Genomic DNA, 26,220 nt, shown 5'->3' with positions numbered 1-26,220 from the left:
TTCTCCAAAAAAAAAAAAAAGAGAGAGTTATAGTCTCGTTAGGGGGATCCAGCTGGTTTTGGTGCCTCAGCAACGGCTGGGAAAGAGAAGGGACTAAGATACTATGTGGACTTCAGGGACGCTACCTTCACTAAATGTGTTTTCAAAACGGGACTTGGGAGCCGTGTAAGTTTGTTAAATCTCTTACATCTTTTATTAATTCAAGATCATTGATTTACTTATTAACATTTATGTAGGCTAGACATCTGATGTTTATGGAAAAAATAAACTTATTTAACCTACTCATTTTTTAAAAATATTACTGAAATAAATGATCAAATAAAAACAGAAAGTGACAATTTTTTTAAAAATGCATTACCCAGAGGGAATCACACGTGCTCTGTGTAATGACCATTCAATGAAAATAATCAAAGAGTAAATGAAAAACGGAAAATATAAGTAAAAATACAAAATGAAGCCAGTCTTTTAAAATGTGCAAAAGATGCAATTTTATCTAGATTTTTGCTTGGGTTCTATTTTTTAAAAGTAGCGTAAATTCTAAATGAATTAGCATTACATATGTTGGTAGCATTTCATTTAGAATTTACGCCACTTTTGAAAAATAGATCCCAAACAAAAATCTAAAAAAAAGAACAAAGACTTAAGAAATGCAAAACCCTGAGAATTATTCAACTTTTCAAAAGTAATCTAAATTCTTGCCAGATTCTGTATCATGAATATATTTGAATAACTGTCACTGAGCGTATGGCATGCATTATGAAATATTAATCATCCATTTTTGTATCTTTATTCTGACAGATCCTAATAAGTTTCAGCTGAAAGACTGTGTGGAAGATAAAGAAGCAAATACTTCCCTTTGTTTACTTTGGGAAAATGAAGATTTTCCCTTTAATGGACAATTCAAGTGTAATGAAAGTAAAATTGAATACAAATTTAAATGTGGTAAGAATTTAACATTGATCAGAGGAGGTTTTTTTTTTTTTTTCCTATAGTGGGAAGTTTCTCTGAATATTATCTAATGATTCCTTCCTCCCTCCTTTCATCCACTTTCTTTCAATCTCTGTCCCTCTCTCTCTTGCACAGTCCATGATATGTTTGGAATCAAACACTTGTATTCTTTATACCACTCAAACTCACAAAAGAGACAGATACTGCGTAATTTTTGAAATAGCAGTATCATTTTATTTATAAGAATTTTCTTGGCAACAGTTACACAGGAGGCTTTGCTGAAGAGATTATCAGAGAAGAGTTTAAAAAGTTAAGATACACAGACTCCTAGCACGAATCGGAAAGCAAGCAATTGCATGTGCTTCCACGAGCTCCTTTGTCAGCCCTCCATCAACAACACTCATAAAAAACTGCCAGAAGACTTTTACAAAGGAAAGGAGAAAAAGAAACATCAGTGCTGCAAGGGATATGAGTTGGTGTTCATGGAAGGGGGGTACTTGAGTTAGAATTTGTTTTGAGTAATTAATGATTTAATACCTTTCAATTTCTCTTCATTTGAGTTTATTGGGATGAAATCTCCCTCCCTTGGCATAAAGCCACCTGCTAGGCTGTATTTGGCAAGACAGACAGACGAAAATACACACTCTCACAGAGGGTGGAGTGTGGGACTGGTTATAGACATCATGTTTTGGGGACGACGCACAGCCTGGACATGAGCAGGATGAGGAAAGCGAGAGCGAACATGCGGCAGGCTGATGACATAGCCGTGATCTCATTATCCACGCGATGAAGGCTGACTCAAATGCAGTCTCAACTCTCAACAGAGAACGATGAACTAACGCCTCATTTCTTCAGTTAAATTAGAGACACTCTCAAGTTCACTTCTACTTACCAGTGTTTTCTTTAAAAATGACTGTAGCAAAACCACACGTTATTGCAGCAGATCTCTGGATCTTTTACTTATTGTTTTGACCATTTGCATAGGTTTTTAATCTAATAGATATTAACTATAGATATAAAACCAAAGTGAAATTTAAGTGTGATATATTACACTCATATACTCATATGCAGTCCTTATTTTTTTTAGATGACTATTCTCCAAGTGATAATAAAGACACATTTAAAGTGAGGAAGCAAAAATTTGAAGTGAAGAATCTTAAACCCAGAACTAATTATACCTGTAGTTCACAAGTACTCTATAACCAACAGCTTCTTATTAGCCAAAATAAAACTATTGAAACAGATTTTGGAGGTAAGTATATTGCTTACATTTGTATGTTAAATTTCTTTTCTTTTTATATTCTTATGATTCTTTGAGAATCATAGAAAAAGATTATGAATTTGGAGAAAGGGTTTCACGAAAAGGCGTTGTGTCCATTTTAAAGTGAGAATTTAGAAATAAATGACAGAGAATCCAAACCCCTATGAAGTTTTTGCAAACTGTAGGCTGCTGTGAGGTCCAGGCGGAAACAAGACTGTGAGGTAAGTGACATGCTTGTTCACACAATTCCCATTGCGTCTCCTCGCTCCTGTAGCAGCCTCCTCCTTTTGGTGTCTCCTGCCTCTTCTGGGCCACTTTCAAATCCTGCCTCTCACAGGAGTAAGGTGAGCACAGAAGCTAATGAGAAGCAGTGATAAAGCGAATTGTTGATAGCAAAATAATAGTTGTTACTACTGAGAAGCCAGCAACATAAATAATAAGATTATTATAACTAGTAGCAATTGAAAAATAAAATTCTGGAAAATAACAGCATCTGGAAGATGGCAGGGAGAAGGAATCGAAAAGTGCTAAAACTTCAGTCATATTTAATGGAAGTAAAGAGATTAGTAGAAATAAAGCCTCTCGATGAAGGTGAAATGGAGAATGAAAAAGCTGACTTAAGACTAAGATCATGGTATCTGTTCCCATCACTTCATGGCAAATAGATGGGGAAAAAAATGGAAACAATGACAGACTTTATTTTCCTGGGCTCCAAAATCACTTCAGATAATGACTGCAGCCATGAAATTAAAAGATGCTTGATCCATGGAAGAAAAGCTATAATGAGCCGAGACCGTGAATTAAAAAGCAGAGACATCACTTTGCTGACAAAGGTCCATATAGTCGAAGGGATGGTTTTTCCAGGAGTCATGTACAGATGTGAGAGTTGGACCATAAAGAAGACTGAGCACCAAAGAATTAATACTTTAGAAATGTGGTATTGGAGAAGACTCTTGAGAGTCCCTTGGACTGCAAGGAAATGAAACCAGTCAATTCTAAAGGAAATCAACCCTGAATATTCATTGGAAGGACTGATGCTGAAGCTGAAGCTCCAATACTTTGGTCACCTGATGTGAAGAGCCGACTCATTGAAATAAACCCTGATGCTGGGAAAGATTGAAGGCAGGAGGAGAAGGGGATGACCGAGGATGAGATAGTTGGATGGCATCACTGACTCGAGGGACATGAGTTTGAGCAATCTCCAGGAGAGAGTGAAGGACAGAGAAACCTCACGTGCTGCAGTCCAAAGAGTTGAACACAACTGAGTGACTAAACAACCAGAAGAGACTCCAGTTGACTTTAGAAATTTACTAGGAAAATATGTTAATTGTGAGGCAATTTATGAACAACCATTAAAAATATGAAGGACAGATAAATAGATGACATTGTGTATAATCAGTAAAAGAAAGTTATGGAATAAAAGATGTTCTACATATTAAAGGAGGAAAAGGAGAAAGGAGGAGGGGGAGGAGGAGGAGGAGAAGAAGAAAAATGGGGAAGGGGAGGGGAAGGAAGAGGAAAAATGTGGCAGAGAGGGAGACACAAAAGGCTAAGTAGTAAACAGTAGGTAAAAGAGCAGAAATGTCAAAGTATATCAAAAGTCGGACTTCCCTCATAGCTCACTTGGTGAAGAATCTGCCTGCAGTGCAGGAGACCTGGGTTCGATTCCTGGGTTGGAAGATCCCCTGGAGAAGGGAAAGGCAACCCACTCCAGTGTTCTAGGGAAATCCCATGGCCAAAGATCCCTGGCGGGCTGCAGTCCATGGGGTCAGCAGAGTCAGACGCGACTTAGCGACTAAACAAACCACCATATCAAAAGTTAGTATAAATAAAACGGTTTAAATTTACCTTTTGAAGCAAAGGCATTCAGACTCGAATAAAGTAAAGACATATTTGAGGGGAATTTGTACCTTAAGTAAGATCAAGTGATAATTTATGGGAACTTTTATTGCTTAGCTCATATTGAATGAAATCAATGGAGAGTGCTTGGAAAAGAACCAGAAAAAAAAATACAAAGATATTAGAAAGGAGAAATAACAAAGCCTGGAGTACAGATTATTGAAAGAAGAAACAAGCAAAGATATCAGGAATTTACTAATCAGTTTGAAGGCTTGGTTTTGAAAAGAATAATAAAATAGACCTCTAGCAAAACAACCTTCCCCCATGCATTAACAAAAGGACATTAAAAATACAGTAGAAATTTCATGGAGAAGGCAATGACAACCCACTCCAGTACTCTTGCCTGGAAAATCCCGTGGACACAGGAGCCTGGTAGGCTGCAGTCCATGGGGTTGCAAAGAGTCGGACACGACTGAGCAACTTCACTTTCATGCATTGGAGCAGGAAATGGCAACCCACTCCAGTGTTCTTGCCTGGAGAATCCCAGGGATGGTGGAGCCTGGTGGGCTACCTTCTTTGGGGTCACGCAGAGTTGGACACGACTGAAGCGATTTAGCAGCAGCAGCAGCAGAAATTTCACAGATTATAAAGAATCTCATATCCAATATGAACAGTTAGATAAAATGAATAATTTTCTAGAACATACAAATTATGAACATTTGCCTAGGGGAAAAGTTAGAAAATTAGACTTAAAATCACAATATAATACCTCTTCACTCACTTCACACTCCCTGTCTGCTTACTTCACCTACCCTTTAAAAAAGATAAACCAGAAAGGTAAGCTTAGTTTCTGTCCTATCCAAACTACCCCACAGTATAGAAAACATGTAAATCTATCAACTCACTTTGATTATTGTTAGGGTTTGGAATAGGCTTAGGGATACTGTTATGTGGATACCAAACATGCACAAAGATGAGGGCACTGTAAGCCAGTCTCTTCCATGAACGTAGGTACTGAATAGTAAATGAATTATTAACAAAGTCAATCCTCTAGTACCTTATAAAACATGTAGTTACAAAAGAAGATATACAGAAGTGTTATATGCTCAGTTGTGTCTGATTCTTTACAACCCCATGGGCTGTAAACTGCCAGGCGCCTCTATCTGTGAGACTCTCCAGGCAAGAATACTGCAGTGGGTTGCCATTCCCTTCTCCAGGGATCTTCGCAGCCCAGGGATTGATTCCAGGTCTGCTGCATTGCAGGCAGATTCTTTACTTTCTGAGCCAAATGATCTCTAAAGAAAATGTAACAAGAGCAGGTATCTTTCTTACAATTTCATCTTTGATTCATAGTTAATCAAATGATGACTATTAACAATGCATGCTAATAATATGAAAAATGGTTTCTCTATGTCTTGTTTTTTTCATATTTTATCTTCTTATTCTCTCAACAGAACCAGAAGCACCTCAGAATTTTACTTGTTCTGCTGAAAGTGCAACTGAAGGAAAGTGTACCTGGACACCACCTCAAAGTTATTTTGACAGACTCTCTCTTTGCTATTGGATTACTCCAGGTAACTTGTAGAAAATTTAATTCCATATCAGGAAAGATAAATCTAAAATTGGAAAACACTAGATATATGGATGGAGAAGGAAATAGCAACCCACTCCAGTGCTCTTGCCTGGAGAATCCCAGGGGTGGGGGAGCCTGGTGGGCTGACGTCTATGGGGTCACACAGAGTTGGACACGACTGAAGTGACTTAGCAGCAGCAGATATATGGAAGAAGTGAGTAAGCCACAGAGCTTTCTACACAGCAACCGTGATGGGCATCCTATATGTCTTGATTTTAAGAACTGCCTGCACTCACTATGGACTCCCCAGCCTCTGAGATGCCTGAAGCTCAGAACATCCCCAATATTGCTTGTCTTTCTTGACCTTCTTACTTATAATCTTTACACTCTAAAGCCTAGAGAAGGAAAATCTCTGGACGATAATACTCAGCTGTCTTCCGCATATTATGTAAGTGAGCTGCACTGGTTTGAACTTATTGTTCTGGACGACAAACAAGCCGCTTCCATAGCTCGATCCAGCTGGCGTACACACAAAATTGGGTGAATAAAAATGAACATATTCCTATTTAGTCATGGAGGGCACTTTACTGGCCAGTGGAATCTTGGAACGTAGTTCTAGTTAGCATGAAACTTCTGTGGAAGTCCAGCCACTGGGCTCGCCCTTCCTTTGGAGGGACTATTTAAGAGAACAGACCTCTCCTGGACGATGCGAAGTATCTAAAATGCCTTTAGAAGACAGTGGGGACTGTGGACCATCTCAGAATAGACTCAGCCCTTGGGATAGCCCTCTTGACAGTCCTTGCCCTATAGTTTAAAGTAGTTTTGAGTTGGAACATCTCACAGAGTTCCATCTCTTTGATGGGTAGGTGAAATTTTCAGATTTCAAGAGGCAGAAAGTCACATCTGTTCAGTGTGTTATTGTATATTTTGATAACATATGCCTTTTGCTGGTTGAATCATAATAATCAGACTACTAAAGCAAAGCTCCACGCACATGTAGTTTTCCAGTTAGCATAAGAGGACTCATACGGAGTCTTCTCATATGGAAAAGAAATGTTTGCCATGTATTTGAGCTTATGGTACTTTGAAAAGTTATGTCTATGAGAAAATAAAAGTGGAAATTATAGGAAGATAAAACAGCAGGACGGTTGGATAGTCTGCCTCGCTGGACCCCTCTCCCGTGAGCTCTCTTTGTTTGGTTTCTGTGTGAGCACATTGGTTTTCTTTTCTCTTTTCTGAATCTCCTTCTCACTTTCCCTTGCTGTATTCCTCACTTTTTATATTCTCTCTCCACTATGGAGTTCTTTCAATGCCAGAGTATATGGAGGGAATTATGGAACAATGTTTATTGTTCCTTTGTATTCTATACAGTTTAAAAAAGCATTTGAATAATAGGCTTAGAAGGAGGTAATACATTGGTTATTGTGGTCAGACAAGTTTTTGTTTATTTTTTGCAACGAGTACTGATCCTTCTTATTCAGCGCTATCCAGATTTATGACTGCCCTGTTAAAAGCCTTGAACAGAATGGGTGGGGAGGGATGGGCAGGGAGGGATACAACATCAAGCTTTGTGCACCCTTTTCTCAGAAGCTGGGTTGGTCACTGGCTGAATGCAGCCTCCACGGAGGCTCACGCACTGACTCTGCTCAAAGGGTCCTTCAGAACCAGCTCGCCCGCAGCCCCGTCTCTCGCGGCCTTCAGACCCGTCTCTCGCGGCCTTCAGACCCGTCTCTCGCGGCCTTCAGACTCCGCCGCTTTCCCTCGTCGTCTCAATTCCTGTAGTGCTCAGAGGAGTAGGACAAGGAGACGGAGTTATCAGTGATCAAATGCATTCTGCATCTGAAGTCCTTAACAGTAGCTCATACCAAGTTCAAAGTTTGGAGGTTATCAGAAAGAGTTTCACTAAAGTACTGGAAAAAAGACTTTCATAATATCCACCATGGGCTGTGCTTTCTCAGAAAGAAAATAGACCATCTTCACTGATACGCTTGGACTCATTTATTAATATGTTATGTACCAAATTAACTATGAAACCATTAGTTTGGAATGTTTGAGTTTATTTGGAGGAATTACATTCATTCAATACATTTGCCGATAGTTGTATGTACTTCTGAGCACAAACAATATTTTTGTATTTCAGTCACTCAGTTTGGAGTGGGCTTGGAATGATTTAATGTACAGACCAAGTTAAATATGTGGTAATCCTGACTTTTGATGACTTAATAAATGTTTCTATTTTTCTCTCTGAGGTGGACCAAATTGCACCCCTCAGGATAAAACCCAGGACGGAATAGATTTGCACCATTTGACACCTTTCACAAACTATACGGTGGTGTTACAAGCCCGGGTCACAGGAAGAGTAAATCGCAGTAGAAATGCAACCCATACATTTCAGACAGATCCAGCAAGTAAGTTATGAACTTTAACGCTTTTTTCTATGAATGGTGAGAAGCGAAGTCTAAACTGTTTAAACAGCAAGTTCATGTTTATTCTTCGTTTGGGAAGTGCGTTGACTTGGCACGTTTGTTACTATCCAGGGTTTATAATAATTAAAAAAACAACAATTTAAAAGCTCTCATTTGAGGTTTTCTCTGTGTCCTTCAGGTATAATCACAGAATTGTAAGAATGAAGCCTGAGAACATATGAGCTGGTACAGTGTGTAAGAATTCAGGCAATTAAGTACCTAACCAACTTAGAGAAAAATGAATTACCTATTGTTTTCTTTATTGTCTGGAAATTTCGACTGCTATCAGATACCTGAGAATCCTACACTCACAAACCATTCACTTGCTGACTTTTGCTTGCATGACAAGCACTTCATAAACCATAATATTTTGTCAGCATTTTCTTCTCTTTACAATGAACTGCCTACTGTTTTAAGTCACATTTTACATTCATTTGACTCTTGCCACCAATGGGAAGCGCCACAGATTCCAGGTGCAAAGCTCCATCCGTCTCTGGGGTGACTGTGAACTCCATGAGGGTCGGGACAGAAGAAACAGCCCTGTGCAGATCAGCAGCCAGGGCTCCAGAGACCCTCCCTGGGGCTAGGCTCACAGAGGACAGGTGTTCTACTCGGGGCTGGGTATAAATTGCCCCTAATGTCATTTCAGTTCATGCTTCAAAAGTCCAAGTCCTCAAACTTTACACTTTGCTTATTTTCCTGAATTCCTATGCTATCACAGACACAAAGACGATTTGTTGCTGATGAAGAATTCAGCCAGGTATCCCCAGGGTCATGTAAGTGCTTCCAAAAGGAGGGCCTGAGCCATCTGTAGGTCTTCGAGGTTTCCCCATCACTATCTCTTCCCTCCCTGCCCCTTCTTTTCATTTCCTCTGTTTTCTACTTCTACACATTCTCTGTGACAAAACTAGATAGCGTATTAAAAAGCAGAGACATCACTTTGCCAGCAAAGGTCCATGTGGTCAAAGCTATGTTTTTCCAGTAGTCATGTACAGCTATGACGATTGTACCATAAAGAGGGCTGAGTGCCGAACAACTGATGCTTTCAATCTGTGGTGCTAGAGAAGACTCTCGAAAATCCCTTGGACTGCAAGGAGATCCAACTAGTCCATCCTAAAGGAAATCAATCCTGAATATTCATTGGAAGGACTGATGCTGAAGGTGAAGCTCCAATAATTTGGCCTCAAGATATGAAGACCCAACTCACTGGAAAAGGCCCTGATTCTGGGAAACATTGAGAGCAGGAGGAGAAGGGGGCGACAGGGGATGAGATGGTTGGATGGTATCATCGACTCAATGACATGAGTTTGAGCAAACTCCAGGAGACAGTGAAGGACAGGAAGTCTGGGGTGCTGCAGTCTTTGGGGTTGCAAAATCTTGGACACAACTGAGTGACTGAAGAACAAGAAGAACAGCACGCTCTCTTTGGGAGAATCACAAAAATCTCATAGCTTCAAGTGCAACTTATATGCTAATATTCATTGAAAGATGTGTAATTTATTTTCAGACGTTTTCTTAAACAGCTTTTTTATGTACATTATCTCCTAATTTCCCTATCCCCAAATAAGCACTTAGAATGGTTTATATTGTTCACATATATTATCCAGTAATTTAAATACTCATTTAACAAATGGTTAAAGTAACCGCTGTGTGTTTGTTTTTTTTTATTTTTCATTTTGATAGATCCAAGCAAGGTCAATGGTTTAAGTGCTTCACGGAGGACAGAAAATACTATAGCTGTGAGCTGTAAACCTCCTGACCAGCTTAATGGCCCCAAAGGGCTGTACCATTTGGAAGTAAGAACTGGAAATATCTTGGTTAAAGAAGATTCAGGATCAGAATGCAGATTCTTGGTAGAAGATCTTCAATATTTAACAGAATATAATTTTTTGGTAAGATTACAATTTCTATAATCACTCCAGAACTGATATATATTATAGTTATTATTCTGCAGTACGTAAATAATACTAGGACCAGTGCTCACACAAGCTTGAGAAGCTCTGATGTCTAAAGGAATCACACTTTATAAGTCTTAATGGCAGATATTTGGTTGGAATATTTTTGACCTTCAGCATGACTACTTATAAATTATTGTTCCTATGTCAAGAAACACAGTGCACAAATTGTTACTATTTATTAATGATAATTATTGATTATTACTTTGCCACATCTTTTGTTCTTCTTGGCTTTGTGTCTTTACTAATGTGAGCTTTCTTTAATTACAAATATTTTTTTACAGGTACATTGAGGTTAGAAAATAGAAAAAAAAAATGTAGGGAAATAGCAATGTATGCAAAGAGTTTAAAAACTCACCCATAAACTCACTGTCTACTGATCATATTTTGTGTATGTGTTTCTAAAATGGGAGGGCTCAATCTTTTCCTCTTGCTGTAGGAGAAAGCCTCAGCTCATTCAGTTCATTCTGTCTACTGTGTTTCTTCCCTGTAAGAAATACAGAGAAGAATTTCCAAAGAAAGCTGAAGACCTGAAACACTTCTGACACTTTTGGTCACCAAATGTGTAAAGGTTTTTCCCCATGTCTAGCAGCTATCTGAGACTACTGGTGGGTGCCCCATAATTTAACTTAATTTCAACACCATCTACCCAGAGAAAGTGCTGTATTCCAGGGGCACTCCCCTGGAATGTCCAGGGGAGGGGTCAGTCCCATGAGATTGGCCCCACCCCACTTCGGAATGACAGCTAAGAGATGCCCATTACTTCTGCTCGACTGGGCTCCACGTCAGGGGCTCCCATCACCCCTTCCTTGAGTTTGATTAATTTACTAAGGCAGGTCACATAACTCAGGCAGATACTTAAAGGCTGTGAGAAAGGATTCAGGTAAACAGCCAGCTAAAGAGATATGTAGGGAGGTCTGGGAGGGTCTGCGTGCAGGAGCCTCTGTCCCCCTGGAGTTGAGGGTGTGTCTCTCTCCTGCTGTGAATGTGCTCCCCAGTCTGGAAGCTCTCTGAACCCTGTACTTCTGGGAATTTCTGGAGGCTTCATCACACAGACGTGATCAGTCGTTAACTCCATTTTCCACTCTTCTCCCTTCTCACGAGAATGGGGGAGGGGCTGAAAATTCCAAGACTGACTATGGCTTGGTCTTGGCAGTCCTCCTGTGGGAGCCATCTGGGAACCCACTCAGAGTTACTTCAGTAGAAGAAAAGACTATCACTCCTGGTGGCTCAGTGAGCAAGAATCTGCCTGCAATGTGGGAGACCTGGGTTTGATCCCTGGGTCTGGAAGATTCCCTGGAGGAGGAAATGGCAACCCACTCCAGGATTCTTGCCTGGAGAATCCATGGACAGAGGAGCCTGGCAGGCTACAGTCCATGGGGTCACAGAGTGTTGGCCATGACTGAATGACTGAGCATGCACGCAGGAAATTACGAAGGTTTTAGGAGCTCTGTGTCAGAAACTGGATATATTTCTCATTGTCTCACCAGTTCCATGATAAAAGCACACAGTTTGATAAACTGCATGTTTCAAAAATCACTGTATCATGAACATTTTTCCATATTAAATATTCTGCTACTAATTTTTAATGGTTGCACAAGGTTCTGTCTTATGGCTTTATTGCATTCTACTCGCCATCACTGTTTTGGTCTCTGTTAAAAGCAACAATAAGTAAACACTCTTATTGGAAAAGAACAGCATCTTTGAATATGTCTTTTATTGTCTCTGTATGAATAAATTCCTGAAAAAGAATGTATTGGGCCAAAAGGAAGTTACATATAATGTAAGATTTTTTTAAAAATTAACTCATTGGTGTATAGTTGCTTTGCAATGTTTTGTTAGGTTCTTGCTGTACGGCAAAGTGAATCAGTCATACATGTACACATATCACTTTTGCATTTCCTTCCCATTTAGGTCGCCACAGAGCGCCGAGGAGCGCTCCGCGTGCTGGGCAGCAGGCTCTCGCTAGCTGTCTGTTTTATACACAGTATCAGTGTGTCTCTATGTCACTCCTAAAGCCCCACACCATCTCGCACCCTCTTCCCCTTTGGTAACCATGTCTGTTTGCTACGTCTACATCTCTATTTCCGCGCTGCAAGTCAGTTCATCTCTACAGTTTTTCTACCTTCCGCATACATGAGCGATGTTTCTCTTTCTGACTGACTTTACTGTGTATGGAAGCCTAGGTCCATGCACGCCTCTGCACATGGCACTGTTGAGTTCCTTTGCATGGCGGAGTGATATCCCACTGCGTCCATGTACCTCATCTTCTCTGTCCGTTCCTCTGCTGGTGGATATTTACGTTACTTCCGGGTCTTGGCTGTTGTAAATAGTGCTGCAGTGAACATCGCAGTTCATGCACCTTTTCAGATCATGTTTTCTCTGGATTTATGCCTAGGAGTGGGATTGCTGTGCCGTATGATAGCTCTAATTTTAGCTTTTTAAGGAACCTCCGTACTATTCTCCATAGTGGCCACACCAATTCACATTCCTCCCCACAGTATAGGAGGGTTTGAATGAGTGCACTTCTTTTCTTTTCCCAAACAAATGCACTGTTACTACCTATCATTGTCCCTTTTACCTCATCTTCCTCAGCACCCAGGAAGCTCCAGGCACACTGGCTTTCTTTCTGTTTCTCAAAACACTTAGGTTTTACTCTCTTTAGGAACTTAGTACTCTTCTCTCTTTCTGGAGTTTTCTTCTCCCATGTGTCAATCGTGATAACTTATTCTGGAAAAATATAGCTCAACACCATATTAAAGTGCAATCTTAAAATTCAAACTAGGAGACAGTTAGCTTTCCATTCTCTTCCTCACTCTTCAAAAGACTATTGTTTTCTTCTCTGCAGTTCCCATAACTTGCTTTTATGTTTATTTCAGAACCCGCTGCTACATTTATACCTTCATGAAGGAGGAACGTTTTAGCTTTACACATCAGTCTTCTCTCTGGTTAATAAATCAATACACTTGTTTTTATAGTTGTTAATGTATTACTTTCCATTATTGTAAGTTTATTTTGATGTTCTGCTAGTTTGGGAACTGAAAGTGATTTTTGACTATTTCTTTCTCCTTTTCTTTTTTATTAACTAAGAAAAAGTTTTAAACTTATCGATTATCCTTTGCTAAAATTTTCACTCTATCCCATGTCTTTTATCCCTAATCTCTCAATGACTGACATAAAATTGAATGAATGGATTTTTAAAGTAGATTGTTCTAATTATTAATAATTCCCATAGATTATGTAATTGTAATTTGGAAGCATTTTTAATTAATTTTTTTAAAGAAAATGTTTGCACATTTCTAGTTCCTGCATTTTTGTATTATACTTATTATTTTTAAAAGATAACTGGGCTTTTACAATTTCTGCCCTTTGAAATTTACACTATTTTTTACAGCTCAATGTGAGATAAATATTTATAAACATTCTGCGAGTACTGGGGAGATTGTATATCCTCCACAGGGTAAAAGCTTAGGTATGTTTTTTTTACAGATCTATCATATTTATCATTCAGCTCAGTTCAGTCGCTTAGTTATGTCCGACTCTTTGCGACCCCATGGACTGCAGCACGCCAGGCCTCCCTGTCCATCACCAAGGCCTGGAGTTTACCCAAACTCATGTCCATCGAGGCGGTGATGCCATCTGACCATCTCATCCTCTGTCGTCCCCTTCTCCCACCTTCAGTCTTTCCCAGCATCAGGGTCTTTTCCAGTGAGTCAGTCCTTCACATCAGATTGCCAAAGTATATTTATCATTAATCTCTTTTAATTATACTGTTCAAATCTATTTTTACCTCAATTGTTTTGTTTTTTTGACTGAAGATTCTTAATGCTTTCTTGGTCCATGCAGTTTCCCTTGTGTATCTAAATTGTTTTTGCTTGATCATGTTTAATATTTTGAACTCCTTACGTCTAAACTGTAGATGTTGCCATGTCATCGATTTGTATCATTTTAACCCTTATGAACTAAATCACTTTAATATAAATAGTGTGATTCTTACATTAAACTGTTTCCACTTAGTCTTAAAATTTTTTTGTACAGAGTATGTGTAACTCTAGTAAGCAGTATACACTAGAGTTTCCTTTTTAAAGAAATGTGACGATATTAGTCTATTCATAGGGAATTTTAACTTTGAATAATGAACACTTTGGTGTGTTGGATTTTATTCCTTTGTGTCCACTTAGTTCTTGCTGACCATAACTATCAGTATTATTATTATTGCTAAATGGGATAAGATTTCTTTATATCGTTTCACTGGTAAATATTTAAGAAATTTGATAATAGACTATTGCCATAGTCTTGAAGTTTCAAGTTATCCAGTATACATTTTAATGAAAATAAACAGCAATATATGACAAATAGGAATGTGTTATATTGTGATTCACAAATTTAATTTAGAAAACCTTTTTCTCTCTCGTTTCTGAAACCCAGGTCTATTATGACAATACAAAATTTGTTGGTCTTCCGGAGAGTGTTAGAGCATCCACATCTTGTAAGTCTTCTCTTGGCTATCTATTCTGTTTTCATGGGATATGTGTTCACGCTTCCAGTGCTTTATTATTTTACATTTGTACTCATATGTAATTATTAAATTTCCAAATTATATATTTCCATAAATATTATATTTTAAGTTGTGTGAGCAAATGTACATGCGGGTGAACATTATATTGAAATAAGGCCTTGCACTTGGGCAGGCTCGGGGCCGCCCTGCGTGCTCTGGGGCCCCTTCTCCTGTCCGCACGCACCTGGCCACTCCACAATACTCAATAAATGTCATAGTGGAATATTTTGTCCTGTTAGCATTTATCTGAAAACTTGAAAGAAAGGCTCCGCTATTGTCTTCAGTCACCCGCCTTCTGACATAAGCATGTTTGGATGTAAAGTAAGCTGAGGGGGCGGTCTGGTATCTTCAGTCATCTTATCTCCGTGGGGCATGTGTGTGTTTGCTGTTTGTATTTTTTTTTTTTTCAGACAAATGCTTTGTGTGTTTGCTGGGTCAATCTGTGCCTCTGACTCTTTGCAGCTCCATGGACTGTAGCCCGCCAGGCTCCTCTGTCCATGGGATTTCCCAGGCAAGAATACTAGAGCAGGTTGCCATTTCGTCCTCCAGGGGATCTTCCTACCCAGAGATCGAACCAGTCAACCTTACTCCCGTGACCAAAAACTAGACTTAGTTAGCCAAAGCTGTTTATTTATCATAAGCAGAATTTTGGTCATTCTGGACATTGCTTTTCAATCAACTGAATGTATCCAACCTGAGGTTTCCTGAAAAAGAAAATAATATCTTAAGTTCAGTTTAGGAAATTCAATTCTTAAAAGTTGGTTGGTTTCATAAAATAACTCATGAAGGATTTATCTACATAGACTCCTATTATGATTCTGTTTATGATGTTTCTTCCTGTTAGGAACCAGCACATTTGTTTTGTGCTCCGTGTTAGAAATCGTTTGTGGACTGCGTTAGAAATTACCTTTTTTTGAACTTACTTTTTATTGATGTACAGTTGAATTGTTGATTACAAGCTTGTGTTAATTACTGCTGAACAGTGAAGCATGTCACTGCTGCTAAGTCGCCTCAGTCGTGTCCGACTCTGTGCGACCCCATAGACGGCAGCCCACCAGGTTCCCCCATCCCTGGGATTCTCCAGGCAAGAGCACTGGAGTGGGTTGCCATTTCCTTCTCCCATGCATGAAAGTGAAAAGTGAAAGTGAAGTCTCTCAGTCGTCTCTGATTCTTCACAACCCCATGGACTGCAGCCCACCAGGCTCCTCCGTCCGTGGGATTTTCCAGGCAAGAGTACTGGAGTGGGTTGCCATTGCCTTCTCCATACGTCTAAAAACACTCTGTTTTTATGTTCTTTTCCATTATGGTTTATCCAGGATATTGAATATAGTTTCCGGTGCTATACAGTGTGACCTTGTAGTTTATCCATTATAATCTATTCAGTATGCACACCGGTTTGCATCTGCTCATCCCAAACTCCCCCCAGATATGGGCACTTCATGAATTTGTGTGTCATCCTTATGCAGGAGTGGCACTAAAATTCTCTATATTGTTTCAGTCTTAGTATATGTGCTGCAGAAGCCAGCACTCTTTTTTTTTTTTCTGTCCCTCAACTGTATGCTTGGCAGAAGCAGGTGTTCTTACAAATCTATGCTGATTTACCCAACTAAGCTAGGATAAACAGTCCCTAAAAGCTTCCCCAGTGGCTCAGTGGTAAAGAATCCACCTGCCAATGCAAGAGACCTGGATTTGATCCCTGGAGAAGCAAACGGCAACCCACTCTAGTATTCTTGCCTGGAGAGAGGAGCCTGGTGGGCTACAGTCCATGGGATCACAAAAAGTCTGACGTGACTGAGTATGCAAGCAAAAATGCTGTAATCAAAATAGAGCTGTGTGTGGGAAAAATCCCTGAAATTGATGTCATTGTAACAGTGAGGATAACAGCTGGGCGTCACCACCGCCCTCTGCTTGTTCTGCTCACCAGAACGCCCAATGTTCACTATTTCTGTTTTCAGTTCTTCTTACAGTTTCCTCCATGTCTAAAAACAATATCATCTGCTGCTCTTTCGAGAGTTGCTTCTTGGTCTGAGCCTGTGGAGGAAGAAGACCTAGCACTGTTGAAGTTTTCTCTGCTTGTTAGCTTTGTAAATTAAGTTAAATTCAGACCTCCAAGTGTGGTGTTACCAAACATAGCTGGTTTTTATTTTTTTAAGATTTGTTTGATGTAGACCATTTTTCAAGCCTTTATTGGGTTTGTTACAATATTGCTTCCATTTTATGTTTCGGTTATTTTGGCCCTGAGGCACGTGGGATCTTGATTCCCTGACCAGGTGTCGAACCTGCGGTCCCTGCATTGGAAGGCAAAGTGTTAAACGCTGGACCCCAGGGAAGCCCCTTCAGATGGCACCTCATATGCCGTGCACATTCAGTAATGCTTTACTTCCCCAGGTCTTTCCAAAGAGGGAATATATAAAAGCATCTTATTTTCCAAACTTGCTTGACTAGGTCCCATAAAAAGTTTTAGTTCTTTCTGCTCAGATATTTTAAATGAAGGCTCCTGATGTGAAATGCCATACACATTCAGCCAGCTCTCCTGAACTTTATTTCCATGCACTTTTCTTACAATACCAACAGCTTCATTGAGTTTTTCTGATGATGTGAACAGTTCACAGTGGCAGCATTACTCTTGGGGGTCATAGATTCCACGGGATATTTCACACACCGTCTGTAAGCCCAGCTTGGCACCACTTCACTCGGAGAAACACAGAGCAGGAAACACAGTCAGAAGCGGCGTCTGGCCAAGGACTTCCTGGCAGCATTGCCCACCGCAGTCCGAGGACCGTGAACGATTCGACCCTCTGGACTCCACTGAGAAGAGGGAGGCCACGTGTGGCAGAGTGTCCCAGCTTAGAAGCTCCATGTCAAGAAAGGAACTGATACATCATGTAACAGTTCCGTGGGCACAGCTGCCAAAGGTGCCAACAGGGGTGAGCCCAGTAACATGAGGTGCGCTGGGTGCATGCACTCAGGGAAGCCAAGGTCAGCACTTCTCACCAGGACGGTGGTTCATCCACAGCCGTCCTGGCCCAGACGCCATGTAGCACTCAGGGATTGTGTTGACGTCCTCTGTGTTGCCAAGTACCACAGCTGCTAGTCCATCTTTATCATATTTTACCTTCAGTGGAGATATAGGGTTACCCCATCCTCCTTTTCTCCATAAGGCAGAAAAAGGATCAACTCTTTCTAACAACAGATTCTCCTAAGAGATAAATCATGTGGTCCCCTTTTAATAGTGACATCTACTCAAGGGTGGGGTGGCTCTTGAGTTGTGAATTGCAGAAGCACAGCTACTCAAAATGTATTTTACTCAGTTTTTCTGGCATCACACTCTACCACCTGTATTTTAACATTTGGGCCCTTTTCTTCTGAAGCTCTCAAAGGGTACAGCCCTGATGCCATTATAAAATTTCCCTTCATCAGTTTCCCGTTTTATAATCGCTGCCTTTGAATCTCATGTATTTTTTAAATTTTACGTTTTTTTTTTAATCTGGTACTGTAAAAAGGAAATATTCCAATTTTGCATGCATTAAGATATCTTTATAATGGCACTTGATCAATATGTTACCCTGGGATGGAATCTAAGCTTAAAGATCTAGACTTTGAACATATTTCCGTGGACATCCCTGGTAGTCCAGTGGCTAAGTCTTCAGCTTCTTGCAGGGTGTTGTGGGTTCAGTCCTTGCTCAGGGAGCTAAGATTCCACATGCTGCATGGTGTGGCAAATAAATAAACCCATGCAAGCTCTGTAGAAGAATAGTTTCAAAGTGTGTTTGTTGTTCCACTGTGTCCCGTGTGACTTCCCGGCTTCTTTTTCTTTTCCTATGCCCCCTTGTTATATTTTCTTCCGGGAACACTTCGGCTCTCCTCTTTATTCTTGGTCCTCTGCGGGTCTTTCGCACTTATTTTCCTGGATGCCACTGGCCTTTGTGACCTGGAGACTACTATCCGCGGAAAATTTTCTTTGGTTTACTTTCTTTTTGCTGGCCTTTTGGAGTTTGTCTGAGTCACATTTTGGAGTCAAAAGTTGATGTATTATTTTGGCATCCATCTTTTGTGAGAGGGTTTCCTTGAGGGTTTGGTTCTCATTGGCAATTTTATCCTAGTTACAGTGAGACACAGGGGAGAAGGTGATTAGAAGTTCCATTGTCCTTAAGGGGCCGTGTGGACCGCGGAGATTCCCAATGTTGTTTCTGATTTATTTTCTCCAGCATCATCCATTGTCTCCAGACACACAGTTTGGGCAGCCCTTAGCCTGGCTGAGTCACTCCATGCTTCTGGCTGTAAAAGAAATGTCTCATGCTCAGGAAATCTTCCACGGATCATGTAGAAAATAGGTTTCTCTTATTTTTACAGTTCTCTACCTTTTCCCCCTTAAATCCAAGGAAAATATATAATCGCTTTATTGGCTTATTTACCTGTCCAGAGTTCGTTTCCCTCCAGAGAGAAGGAAGATTCCCTCCGAACTGGTGCCTTTTATGCCGTGTTTTCTGTCCTATCCCCAGAGACCATCGTGGTTGTAGGAAGCATAGCATTTGCTCGGTCAGTGTGGGATGAGTGAGGGGTACTGATCAGTTAAGACAGTGGTGGATGCCGTAACAGACAGATCCCCAAATCGTTGTGGCGTAACTGAGTAGACACTGCTTATTTTCTTAATCATTTTTAAAAATCGGAGTATAGTTGCCTCACAGTTGCTGGGTTAGTTTCTGCTGTACAGTGGAGTGACTTAGCTACATGCATACGTACATCTCCTTCCTCTTGGACCTGCACCCCTCAGCCCACCCTCTAGGTCATCGCAGAGCACTGAGCTGAGCTGAGCTGAGCTGAGCTGGGCAGGCTTCGCTGTCCAGCCCCAACTCCCGCGGACAGCGGCTTCCCGCGGTAGCGTGCATGCCTCAGTGCTCGGCCCTCAGTTCGTCCCCCCTCCTTGGTGCCCGCCTGCCTGCCCTCTACATCTGCATCTGTACTTCTGCCCTGTGAAGAGATTCGTCTGTACCATTTCTCTAGATTCCACATCCTGACATTAATACGCATTATTTGTTTTCCTCTTTCTGACTTACTTTACTCTGTCTGATGGGCTCTAGGTCTGTTTCTCCTCCAACTGGCGATGTTTATGTCCTTGTTGAGGGCAGAGTCCTGCTCCACACACTCATTCAAAGCTCCACGTGGACCCAGGGGCTTCCCTCTCCAGAGGTGGCCCCTGAATTTGGGATGACAACCAAGCTCCAGCCAGCACTCTGGAGAAGGGAATGGAGGGTCTTTCATGGGGTGGAAAATACCACACCCAGCTGTGATTGATATGCCTGCTACACTTATCTCAGTTACCTGGACACACTTAACAGCAAGGGAGAGAAAATAAGTCTGCTTAAGAGTTAGCCAGGGCCAGCCACGGGCAGAGGAGGGGAGCAGGGCAGGGGAGGAGATCAGTCGTTCCCCTCAACCCCACGGACTGTCTCCAGCTGAAAGCACACGGGACAGGTGGCTGTGTATTCGTTTTCTCTTGCTGTCCAACGGGTTAAACCAGCGGCTTCACGCCACACCCATTGATTTATTAGCTCACAATTCAGTAGTCAGAGTTCCCGCTCCATGTGACTGGGTCTTCTGAAACCTAGATGTCGGCCAGGATGAGTTTTTATCTGGAGAATATGCATACAAATGCTTCCAGGGTCGATACAGGTTGGAGGAGTCCTGTTTCTTGCTGTGCTGGGACCGCTGACCTGATTTCTTTGGGGTCCCGGGGCCAGGGCTTGCCATCAGCTCCCAGAAGCCCCTCGTGTTCTTGCCACCTGACCTGCTCCAGACAGCCTGGGGAGTCCTTCCAGCACCTCAAATCACTGACTTCGGCTTTTTTAAAGGACTCGTGGTTAGGTCATGCTCACCCAGAACAGTCTCGGGGTCTTCCAGCGGGAAAGTCCCCGCTGACTTGAGGCTGGCGTTCGCTCTGCAGTTTCTTTGCCGTGGTGCCTACATTAGTGATTGATGAGATAACCAAGACCTGGAAACCTTGGCACCATCTGGACATTCTCCTCGCCACCCATCTCCTTCAAAGCACCCAGGCTTCTCAGCCCACCCCCACCTCAAATGTATAATTTCTGTATTGCCTTAGAAACATGATTTAGGAGGGTTGAATTTGTTTCCTCACCTGCAAGAGAAGAACGCTAGGTCTCTGCCCATCTTCATGAAGCACAGTGAGCACAGCAGCCGTAGTGAACCCTGATGTAGATCAAGGCCCTCCACTCCCACCATCAGTTCAGTCCAGTCCCTCAGTCGCATCTGACTCCTTGTGACCCCATGGACTGCAGCACGCCAAGCTTCCCTGTCCATCACCAACTCCCACAGCTTGCTCAAACTCATGTCCACCGAGTCCGTGATGCCATCCAGCCATCTCCTCCTCTGTCATCCCCTTCTCCTCCCTTCAGTCTTTCCCAGCATCAGGGTCTTTTCCATTCTTCGCATCAGGTGGCCAAGGGATTGGAGTTTCAGCTTCAGCATCAGTCCTTCCAATGAATATTCAGGACTGATTTCCTTTAGGGCTCCCACCATGCACAACGTCAATTCGTAATCCATCACCATAATCTCTCTCTTGCCATTACTCTGGAATCCCTTGATCCTGGAACCAACGTCTGTGACTAACAGCTTTCTTCTTTTTCTCCTGGGTCATCATTTCCCTCCTCTGCTGGATAGGTCTCATCGGCATGCAGTTTTTAAAAGCAAACAGGCAGGAGCAACTGCAGTATCTCTTTTGACCCTGTTTCTTCTTCAGCTGCCACCCTAGTTCTTCACCCGCACACCTGGCAACAGCAAAGCTCCTTTCATCCTGCTTCACTTTAGAGTCCCTTTGCCGGCTGCATCTTTTCCTCCTACTTTTTAACCCTGCGTGTCTCAGGACTGAGTCTTGGGACTTCTATCCACTTTTAATTTCCGGGTTAATCATTCAGTCTTCACAGCTTTAAGCAACAGCTGTATGTTGGAGACCCTCTGTCCAGTCTCAGATCCTTTCTAGCCAGCTTCCTACTTGGCACCTGCACTTGGGTTGTCTACTTGTCCTTTCAGACTCTCAGATCCCAAACTGAGCTTCTGCTTCCCTGAGGGCAGCTCCGCACAGCCTTCATGGTCTTCACTGATGGTGCTGTATGACTTCTTTCTCCTAACACCTGCTCTGCCAGCCTCATCTGAGGCACTGTCGTATTTTGCCTGGATGATAGTACTTTCAACAAGGGGGTTATAAAAATCTGTATAATGCCCAAGTCACAGTTTATTACTCCTCTACTCAAAATCCTGCAGGTGGTACAGATTTAATTCAAACACCAAGGTAAGCGGGCATTCCCTGGAGACCCAGCGGCTCACGCTCTGTGTTCTCTCTGGAGGGTGTAGGTTCCAACCCCGACTGGGGAGCTAAGATCTTACAAACGTAGTGGTGCAGCAAAACAACAAACAAGAAAACACACACACACACACACACCAATGTGACCTTAAATGCTTCACAAGCCCCTCCAATCTTACCCTTGCCCTCTGCTGACTCCCAGCCACATTCTCGCTGGCATCTCCTGATGCCCATCCCTCTCCCCCACTCTAGCCTCAGGGGATTCCTGCTGCTCCTTGGATGCTAGGTGTGTTCTGCCTCGAGGCTCTCACCTAATCCCACCTGTGCCTGAAGACGCATCCCCCAGATACCTGTCCAGCTAACTCCTCATCTTCTCAGTTCAGTTCAGTTCAGTTCAGTCACCTAGTCGTGTCTGGCTCTTTTGACCCCGTGGACTGCCCCACGCCAGGCCTCCCTGTCCATCACCAACTCCCAGAGCTTGCTCAAACTCATGTCCATTGAGTTGGTGATGCCATCCAACCATCTCATCCTCTGTCACCCTCTTCTCCTCCCGCCTTCAATCTTTCCCAGCATCAGGGTCTTTTCCAATGAGCCAGTTCTCTGCATCAGGTGGCCAAAGGATTGGAGTTTCAGCTTCAGCATCACTCTCTCCAATGAATACTCAGGACAGATCTCCTTTAGGATGGACTGGTTTGATCTCTTTGCAGACCAAGGGACTCTCAGGAGTCTCCGCCAACACCACAGTTCAAAAGCATCAATTCTTTGGTGCTCAGCTTTCTTCACAGTCCAACTCTCCCATCCATACATGACCACTGGAAAAACCACAGCTTTGACTAGACGGACCTTTGTTGGCAAAGTAATGTCTCTGCTTTTTAATGTGCTATCTAGGTTGGTCATACCTTTTCTTCCAAGGAGTAAGCGTCTTTGAATTTCATGGCTACAGTCATTATCTGCAGTGATTTTGGAGCCCAAGAAAATAAAGTGTGTCTCTATTTCCACTGTTTCCCCATCTATTTGCCATAAAGTGATGCGACCAGATGCCATGATCTTAGTTTTCTGAATGTTGAGGGTTTTTTTGTTTGTTTGTTTCAAAGCAGTTTATTTAGGGGTTCCATTTTCACTCCTCAGTAGATTTTATGTATTTCTCATATGCTTCTTCCCTCGTTAGTTCATCTAGTTCTGAAGGGTTACTGAATGTCATCTTGATCAGCCAACCATCTTCATAACAAGACTTGTTGACAAGTCCTGGATTTTCTGCTAGAGCTTTATTAATTTCAGCTACTTCTCCTGATACAGGAGAATAGAGTTCACTAGCAGCTTTCACACTTTCCAAAGCACCAAACTCCTCTTGTTCAACTTTGTCCCAACTTCAGGCAGACTACAGTAAACAACATCTCCCAAAGCTTCCTGTGCAAAATTGCTGATTCCCACTGTTCCAACACCAATTTCTGTTGTTACCCATTCGTGTTTTTCTGTGAATTTCCGCACCGACAGTAGAGCAGGGCCGGTGCGCAGCGCCCGGACGGCACCCACCCGCAGTCCCCAGGGCCGCTGCGAGCAGGGCTCGCCGGGTACTAGGTGGGCGCAGGCTGCCGACCGCGGCGCGCACGCTCCGCACCGCGCGCAGCGCCATGATCACACGGGTGCAGAGGGTCTCCGCGCGGCACCTAGAGCCCTCCGGTCCCGCCGGCGGGGGCGGGGCGGACGGGGCGGCCCCGGGCCGGAGCGAGCCTGAGCGAGCTGGCTGGACGGGGCGCGGGGGCGGGCTGAATGTTGAGTTTTAAGCCAACTTTTTCACTTTCCTCTTTCACACTTACCAAGACGCTCTTTAGTTCCTCTTCACTTTCTGCCATAAGGATGGTGTCATCTGCATATCTGAGGTTATTGATATTTCTCCCAGCAATCTTGATTTCAGCTTGTGCTTCATCCAGCCTAGCATTTCTCATGATGTACTCTGCACAGAAGTTAAATAAGCAGGGTGACAATATACAGTGTTGACTACTCCTTTTCCTATTTGGAACCAGTCTGTTGTTCCATGTCCAGTTCTAACCGTTGCTTCCTGACCTGCATACAGGTTTCTCAAGAGGCAGGTCAGGTGGTCTGGTATTCCCATCTCTTTCAGAATTTTCCACAGTTTATTGTGATCCACACAGTCAAAGGCTTTGGCATAGTTGATAAAGCAGAAGTAGATGTTTTTCTGGAACTCTCTTGCTTTTTCCATGATCTAGTAGATGTTGGCAACTTTATCTCTGGTTCCTCTGACTTTTCTAAAACCAGCTTGAACATCTGGAAATTCATGGTTCACGTACTGTTGAAGCCTTGCTTGGAGATTTTGAGCATTACTTTACTAGCGTGTGAGGTGAGTGCAATTGGGTGGTAGTTTGAGCATTCTTTGGCATTGCCTTTCTTTGGGACTGGAATGAAAACTGACCTTTTCCAGTCCTGTGGCCACTGCTGAGTTTTCCAAATTTGCTGGCATATTGAGTGCAGCACTTTCACAGCATCATCTTGTAGGATTTGAAATAGCTCCACTGGAATTCATCACCTCCACTAGCTTTGTTTGTAGTGATGCTTCCTAAGGCCCACTTGACTTCACATTCCAGGTTGTCTGGCTCTAGGAGTGATCACACCATCATGATTATCATGTCATTAAGATCTTTTTGTATAATTCTGTGTATTCTTGCCACCTCTTCGTAATATCTTCTGCTTCTGTTAGGTCCATACCATTTCTGTCCTTTAATGAGCCCATCTTTGCATGAAATGGTCCCTTGGTATCTCTAATTTTCTTGAAGAGATCTCTAGCCTTTCCAATTCCGTTGTTTTCCTCTATTTCTTTGCAATAATCACTGAGGAAGGATTTCTTATCTCTCCTTGCTATTCTTTGGAACTCTGCATTCAAATGAGTGTATCTTTCTTTTTCTCCTTTGCTTTTCACTTCTCTTCTTTTCTCAGCTATTTGTAAGCCCTCCTCAGACAAGCATTTTACCTTTTTGCATTTCTTTTTCTTGGGGATGGTCTTGATCCCTGCCTCTTGTACAGTGTCACGAACCTCCATCCATAGTTCTTCAGGCACTCTGTCTATCAGATATAATCCCGTGAATCTATTTGTCACTTCCACTGTATAATCATAAGAGATTTGATTTAGGTCATACCTGAAGGGTCTAGTGGTTTTCCCTACTTTCTTCAGTTTAAGTCTGAATTTGGCAATAAGGAATTCATGATCTGAACCACAGTCAGCTCCTGGTCTTGTTTTGGCTGACTATATAGAGCTTCTCCATTTTTGGCTGCAAAGAATATAATCAATCTGATTTCAGTATTGACCATCCGGTGATGTGCATGTGTAGAGTCTTCTCTAGTGTTGTTGCAACGGGGTGTTTGCTATGACCAGTGCACTCTCTTGGTAAAACTCTATTATCCTTTCTCCTGCTTCATTCTGTACTCCAAGGCCAAATTTGCCTGTTACTCCAGGTATTTCTTGACTTCCTACTTTTGCATTCCAGTCCCCTATAATGAAAAGGACATCTTTTTGGGTGTTAGTTCTAGAAGTTCTTGTAGGTCTTCATAGAACCGTTCAACTTCAGCTTCTTCAGCATTACTGGTTGGGGCATAGACTTGGATTACTGTGATACTGAATAGTTTGCCTTGGAAATGAACAGAGATCATTGTCATTTTTGAGACTGCATCCAAGTATTGCATTTTGGACTCTTTTGTTGACAACTCTTTTGATTGCTACTCCATTTCTTCTAAGGGATTCTTGCCCACAGTAGTAGATATAATGGTCATCTGAGTTAAATTTATCCATTCCAGTTCATTTTAGTTCACTGATTCCTAAAATGTTGATGTTCACTCTTGCCATCTCCTGTTTGACCACTTCCAATTTACCTTGATTCATGGACCTGACATTCCAGGTTCCTATGCAATATTGCTTTTTACAGCTTCAAACTTCCATCATCAGTCACATCCGCAGCTGGGCATTGTTTTTGCTTTGGCTCCATCCCTTCATTCTTTCTGGAGTTATTTCTCCACTGATCTCCAGTAGCATATTGGGCACCTACCCACCTGGGGAGTTCATCTTTCAGTGTCTTATCTTTTTGCCTTTTCACACTGTTCATGGGGTTCTCAAGGCAAGACTACTGAAATGGTTTTCCATTCCCTTCTCCAGTGGACCATGTTTTGTCAGAACTCTCCACCATGACCCATCTGTCTTGGGTGGCCCTACATGGCATGACTCATAGTTTCATTGAGTTAGACAAGGCTGTGGTTCATGTGATCAGATTGGTTAGTTTTCTGTGATTGTGGT

The 26,220-nt window shown here is 42.2% G+C and overlaps 1 protein-coding gene, 1 non-coding gene and 1 pseudogene across 5 annotated transcripts in view; 1 reads left to right on the top strand and 2 right to left on the bottom strand.

Moving 5' to 3' along the window:
* PTPRC (protein tyrosine phosphatase receptor type C) overlaps positions 1–26,220 on the top strand; it is a 130,997-nt gene that overhangs the window by 69,552 nt on the left and 35,225 nt on the right. For all 4 annotated transcript variants that reach the window (XM_044942636.2, XM_044942635.2, XM_044942634.2 and 1 more), the window contains 6 exons: positions 799–942; positions 2,036–2,200; positions 5,503–5,622; positions 7,871–8,029; positions 9,770–9,978; positions 14,470–14,530. In XM_044942636.2, the coding sequence (XP_044798571.2) occupies positions 799–942; positions 2,036–2,200; positions 5,503–5,622; positions 7,871–8,029; positions 9,770–9,978; positions 14,470–14,530 (858 nt within the window). The remainder of the gene's footprint in view (positions 1–798; positions 943–2,035; positions 2,201–5,502; positions 5,623–7,870; positions 8,030–9,769; positions 9,979–14,469; positions 14,531–26,220) is intronic.
* Positions 16,024–16,127, bottom strand: LOC112585294. The gene has a single exon (XR_003109770.1). It is a non-coding gene; the product is annotated as a U6 spliceosomal RNA (small nuclear RNA).
* LOC102389648 lies at positions 23,038–23,750 on the bottom strand (annotated as a pseudogene).

The sequence above is a fragment of the Bubalus bubalis genome, chromosome 5 (genome assembly GCF_019923935.1).
Source record: "Bubalus bubalis isolate 160015118507 breed Murrah chromosome 5, NDDB_SH_1, whole genome shotgun sequence".
NCBI classification, from domain to species: Eukaryota; Metazoa; Chordata; class Mammalia; order Artiodactyla; family Bovidae; genus Bubalus; species Bubalus bubalis.
Note: the sequence above shows the minus strand (reverse complement) of the source record. Positions and strands in the feature narration are given on the sequence as shown.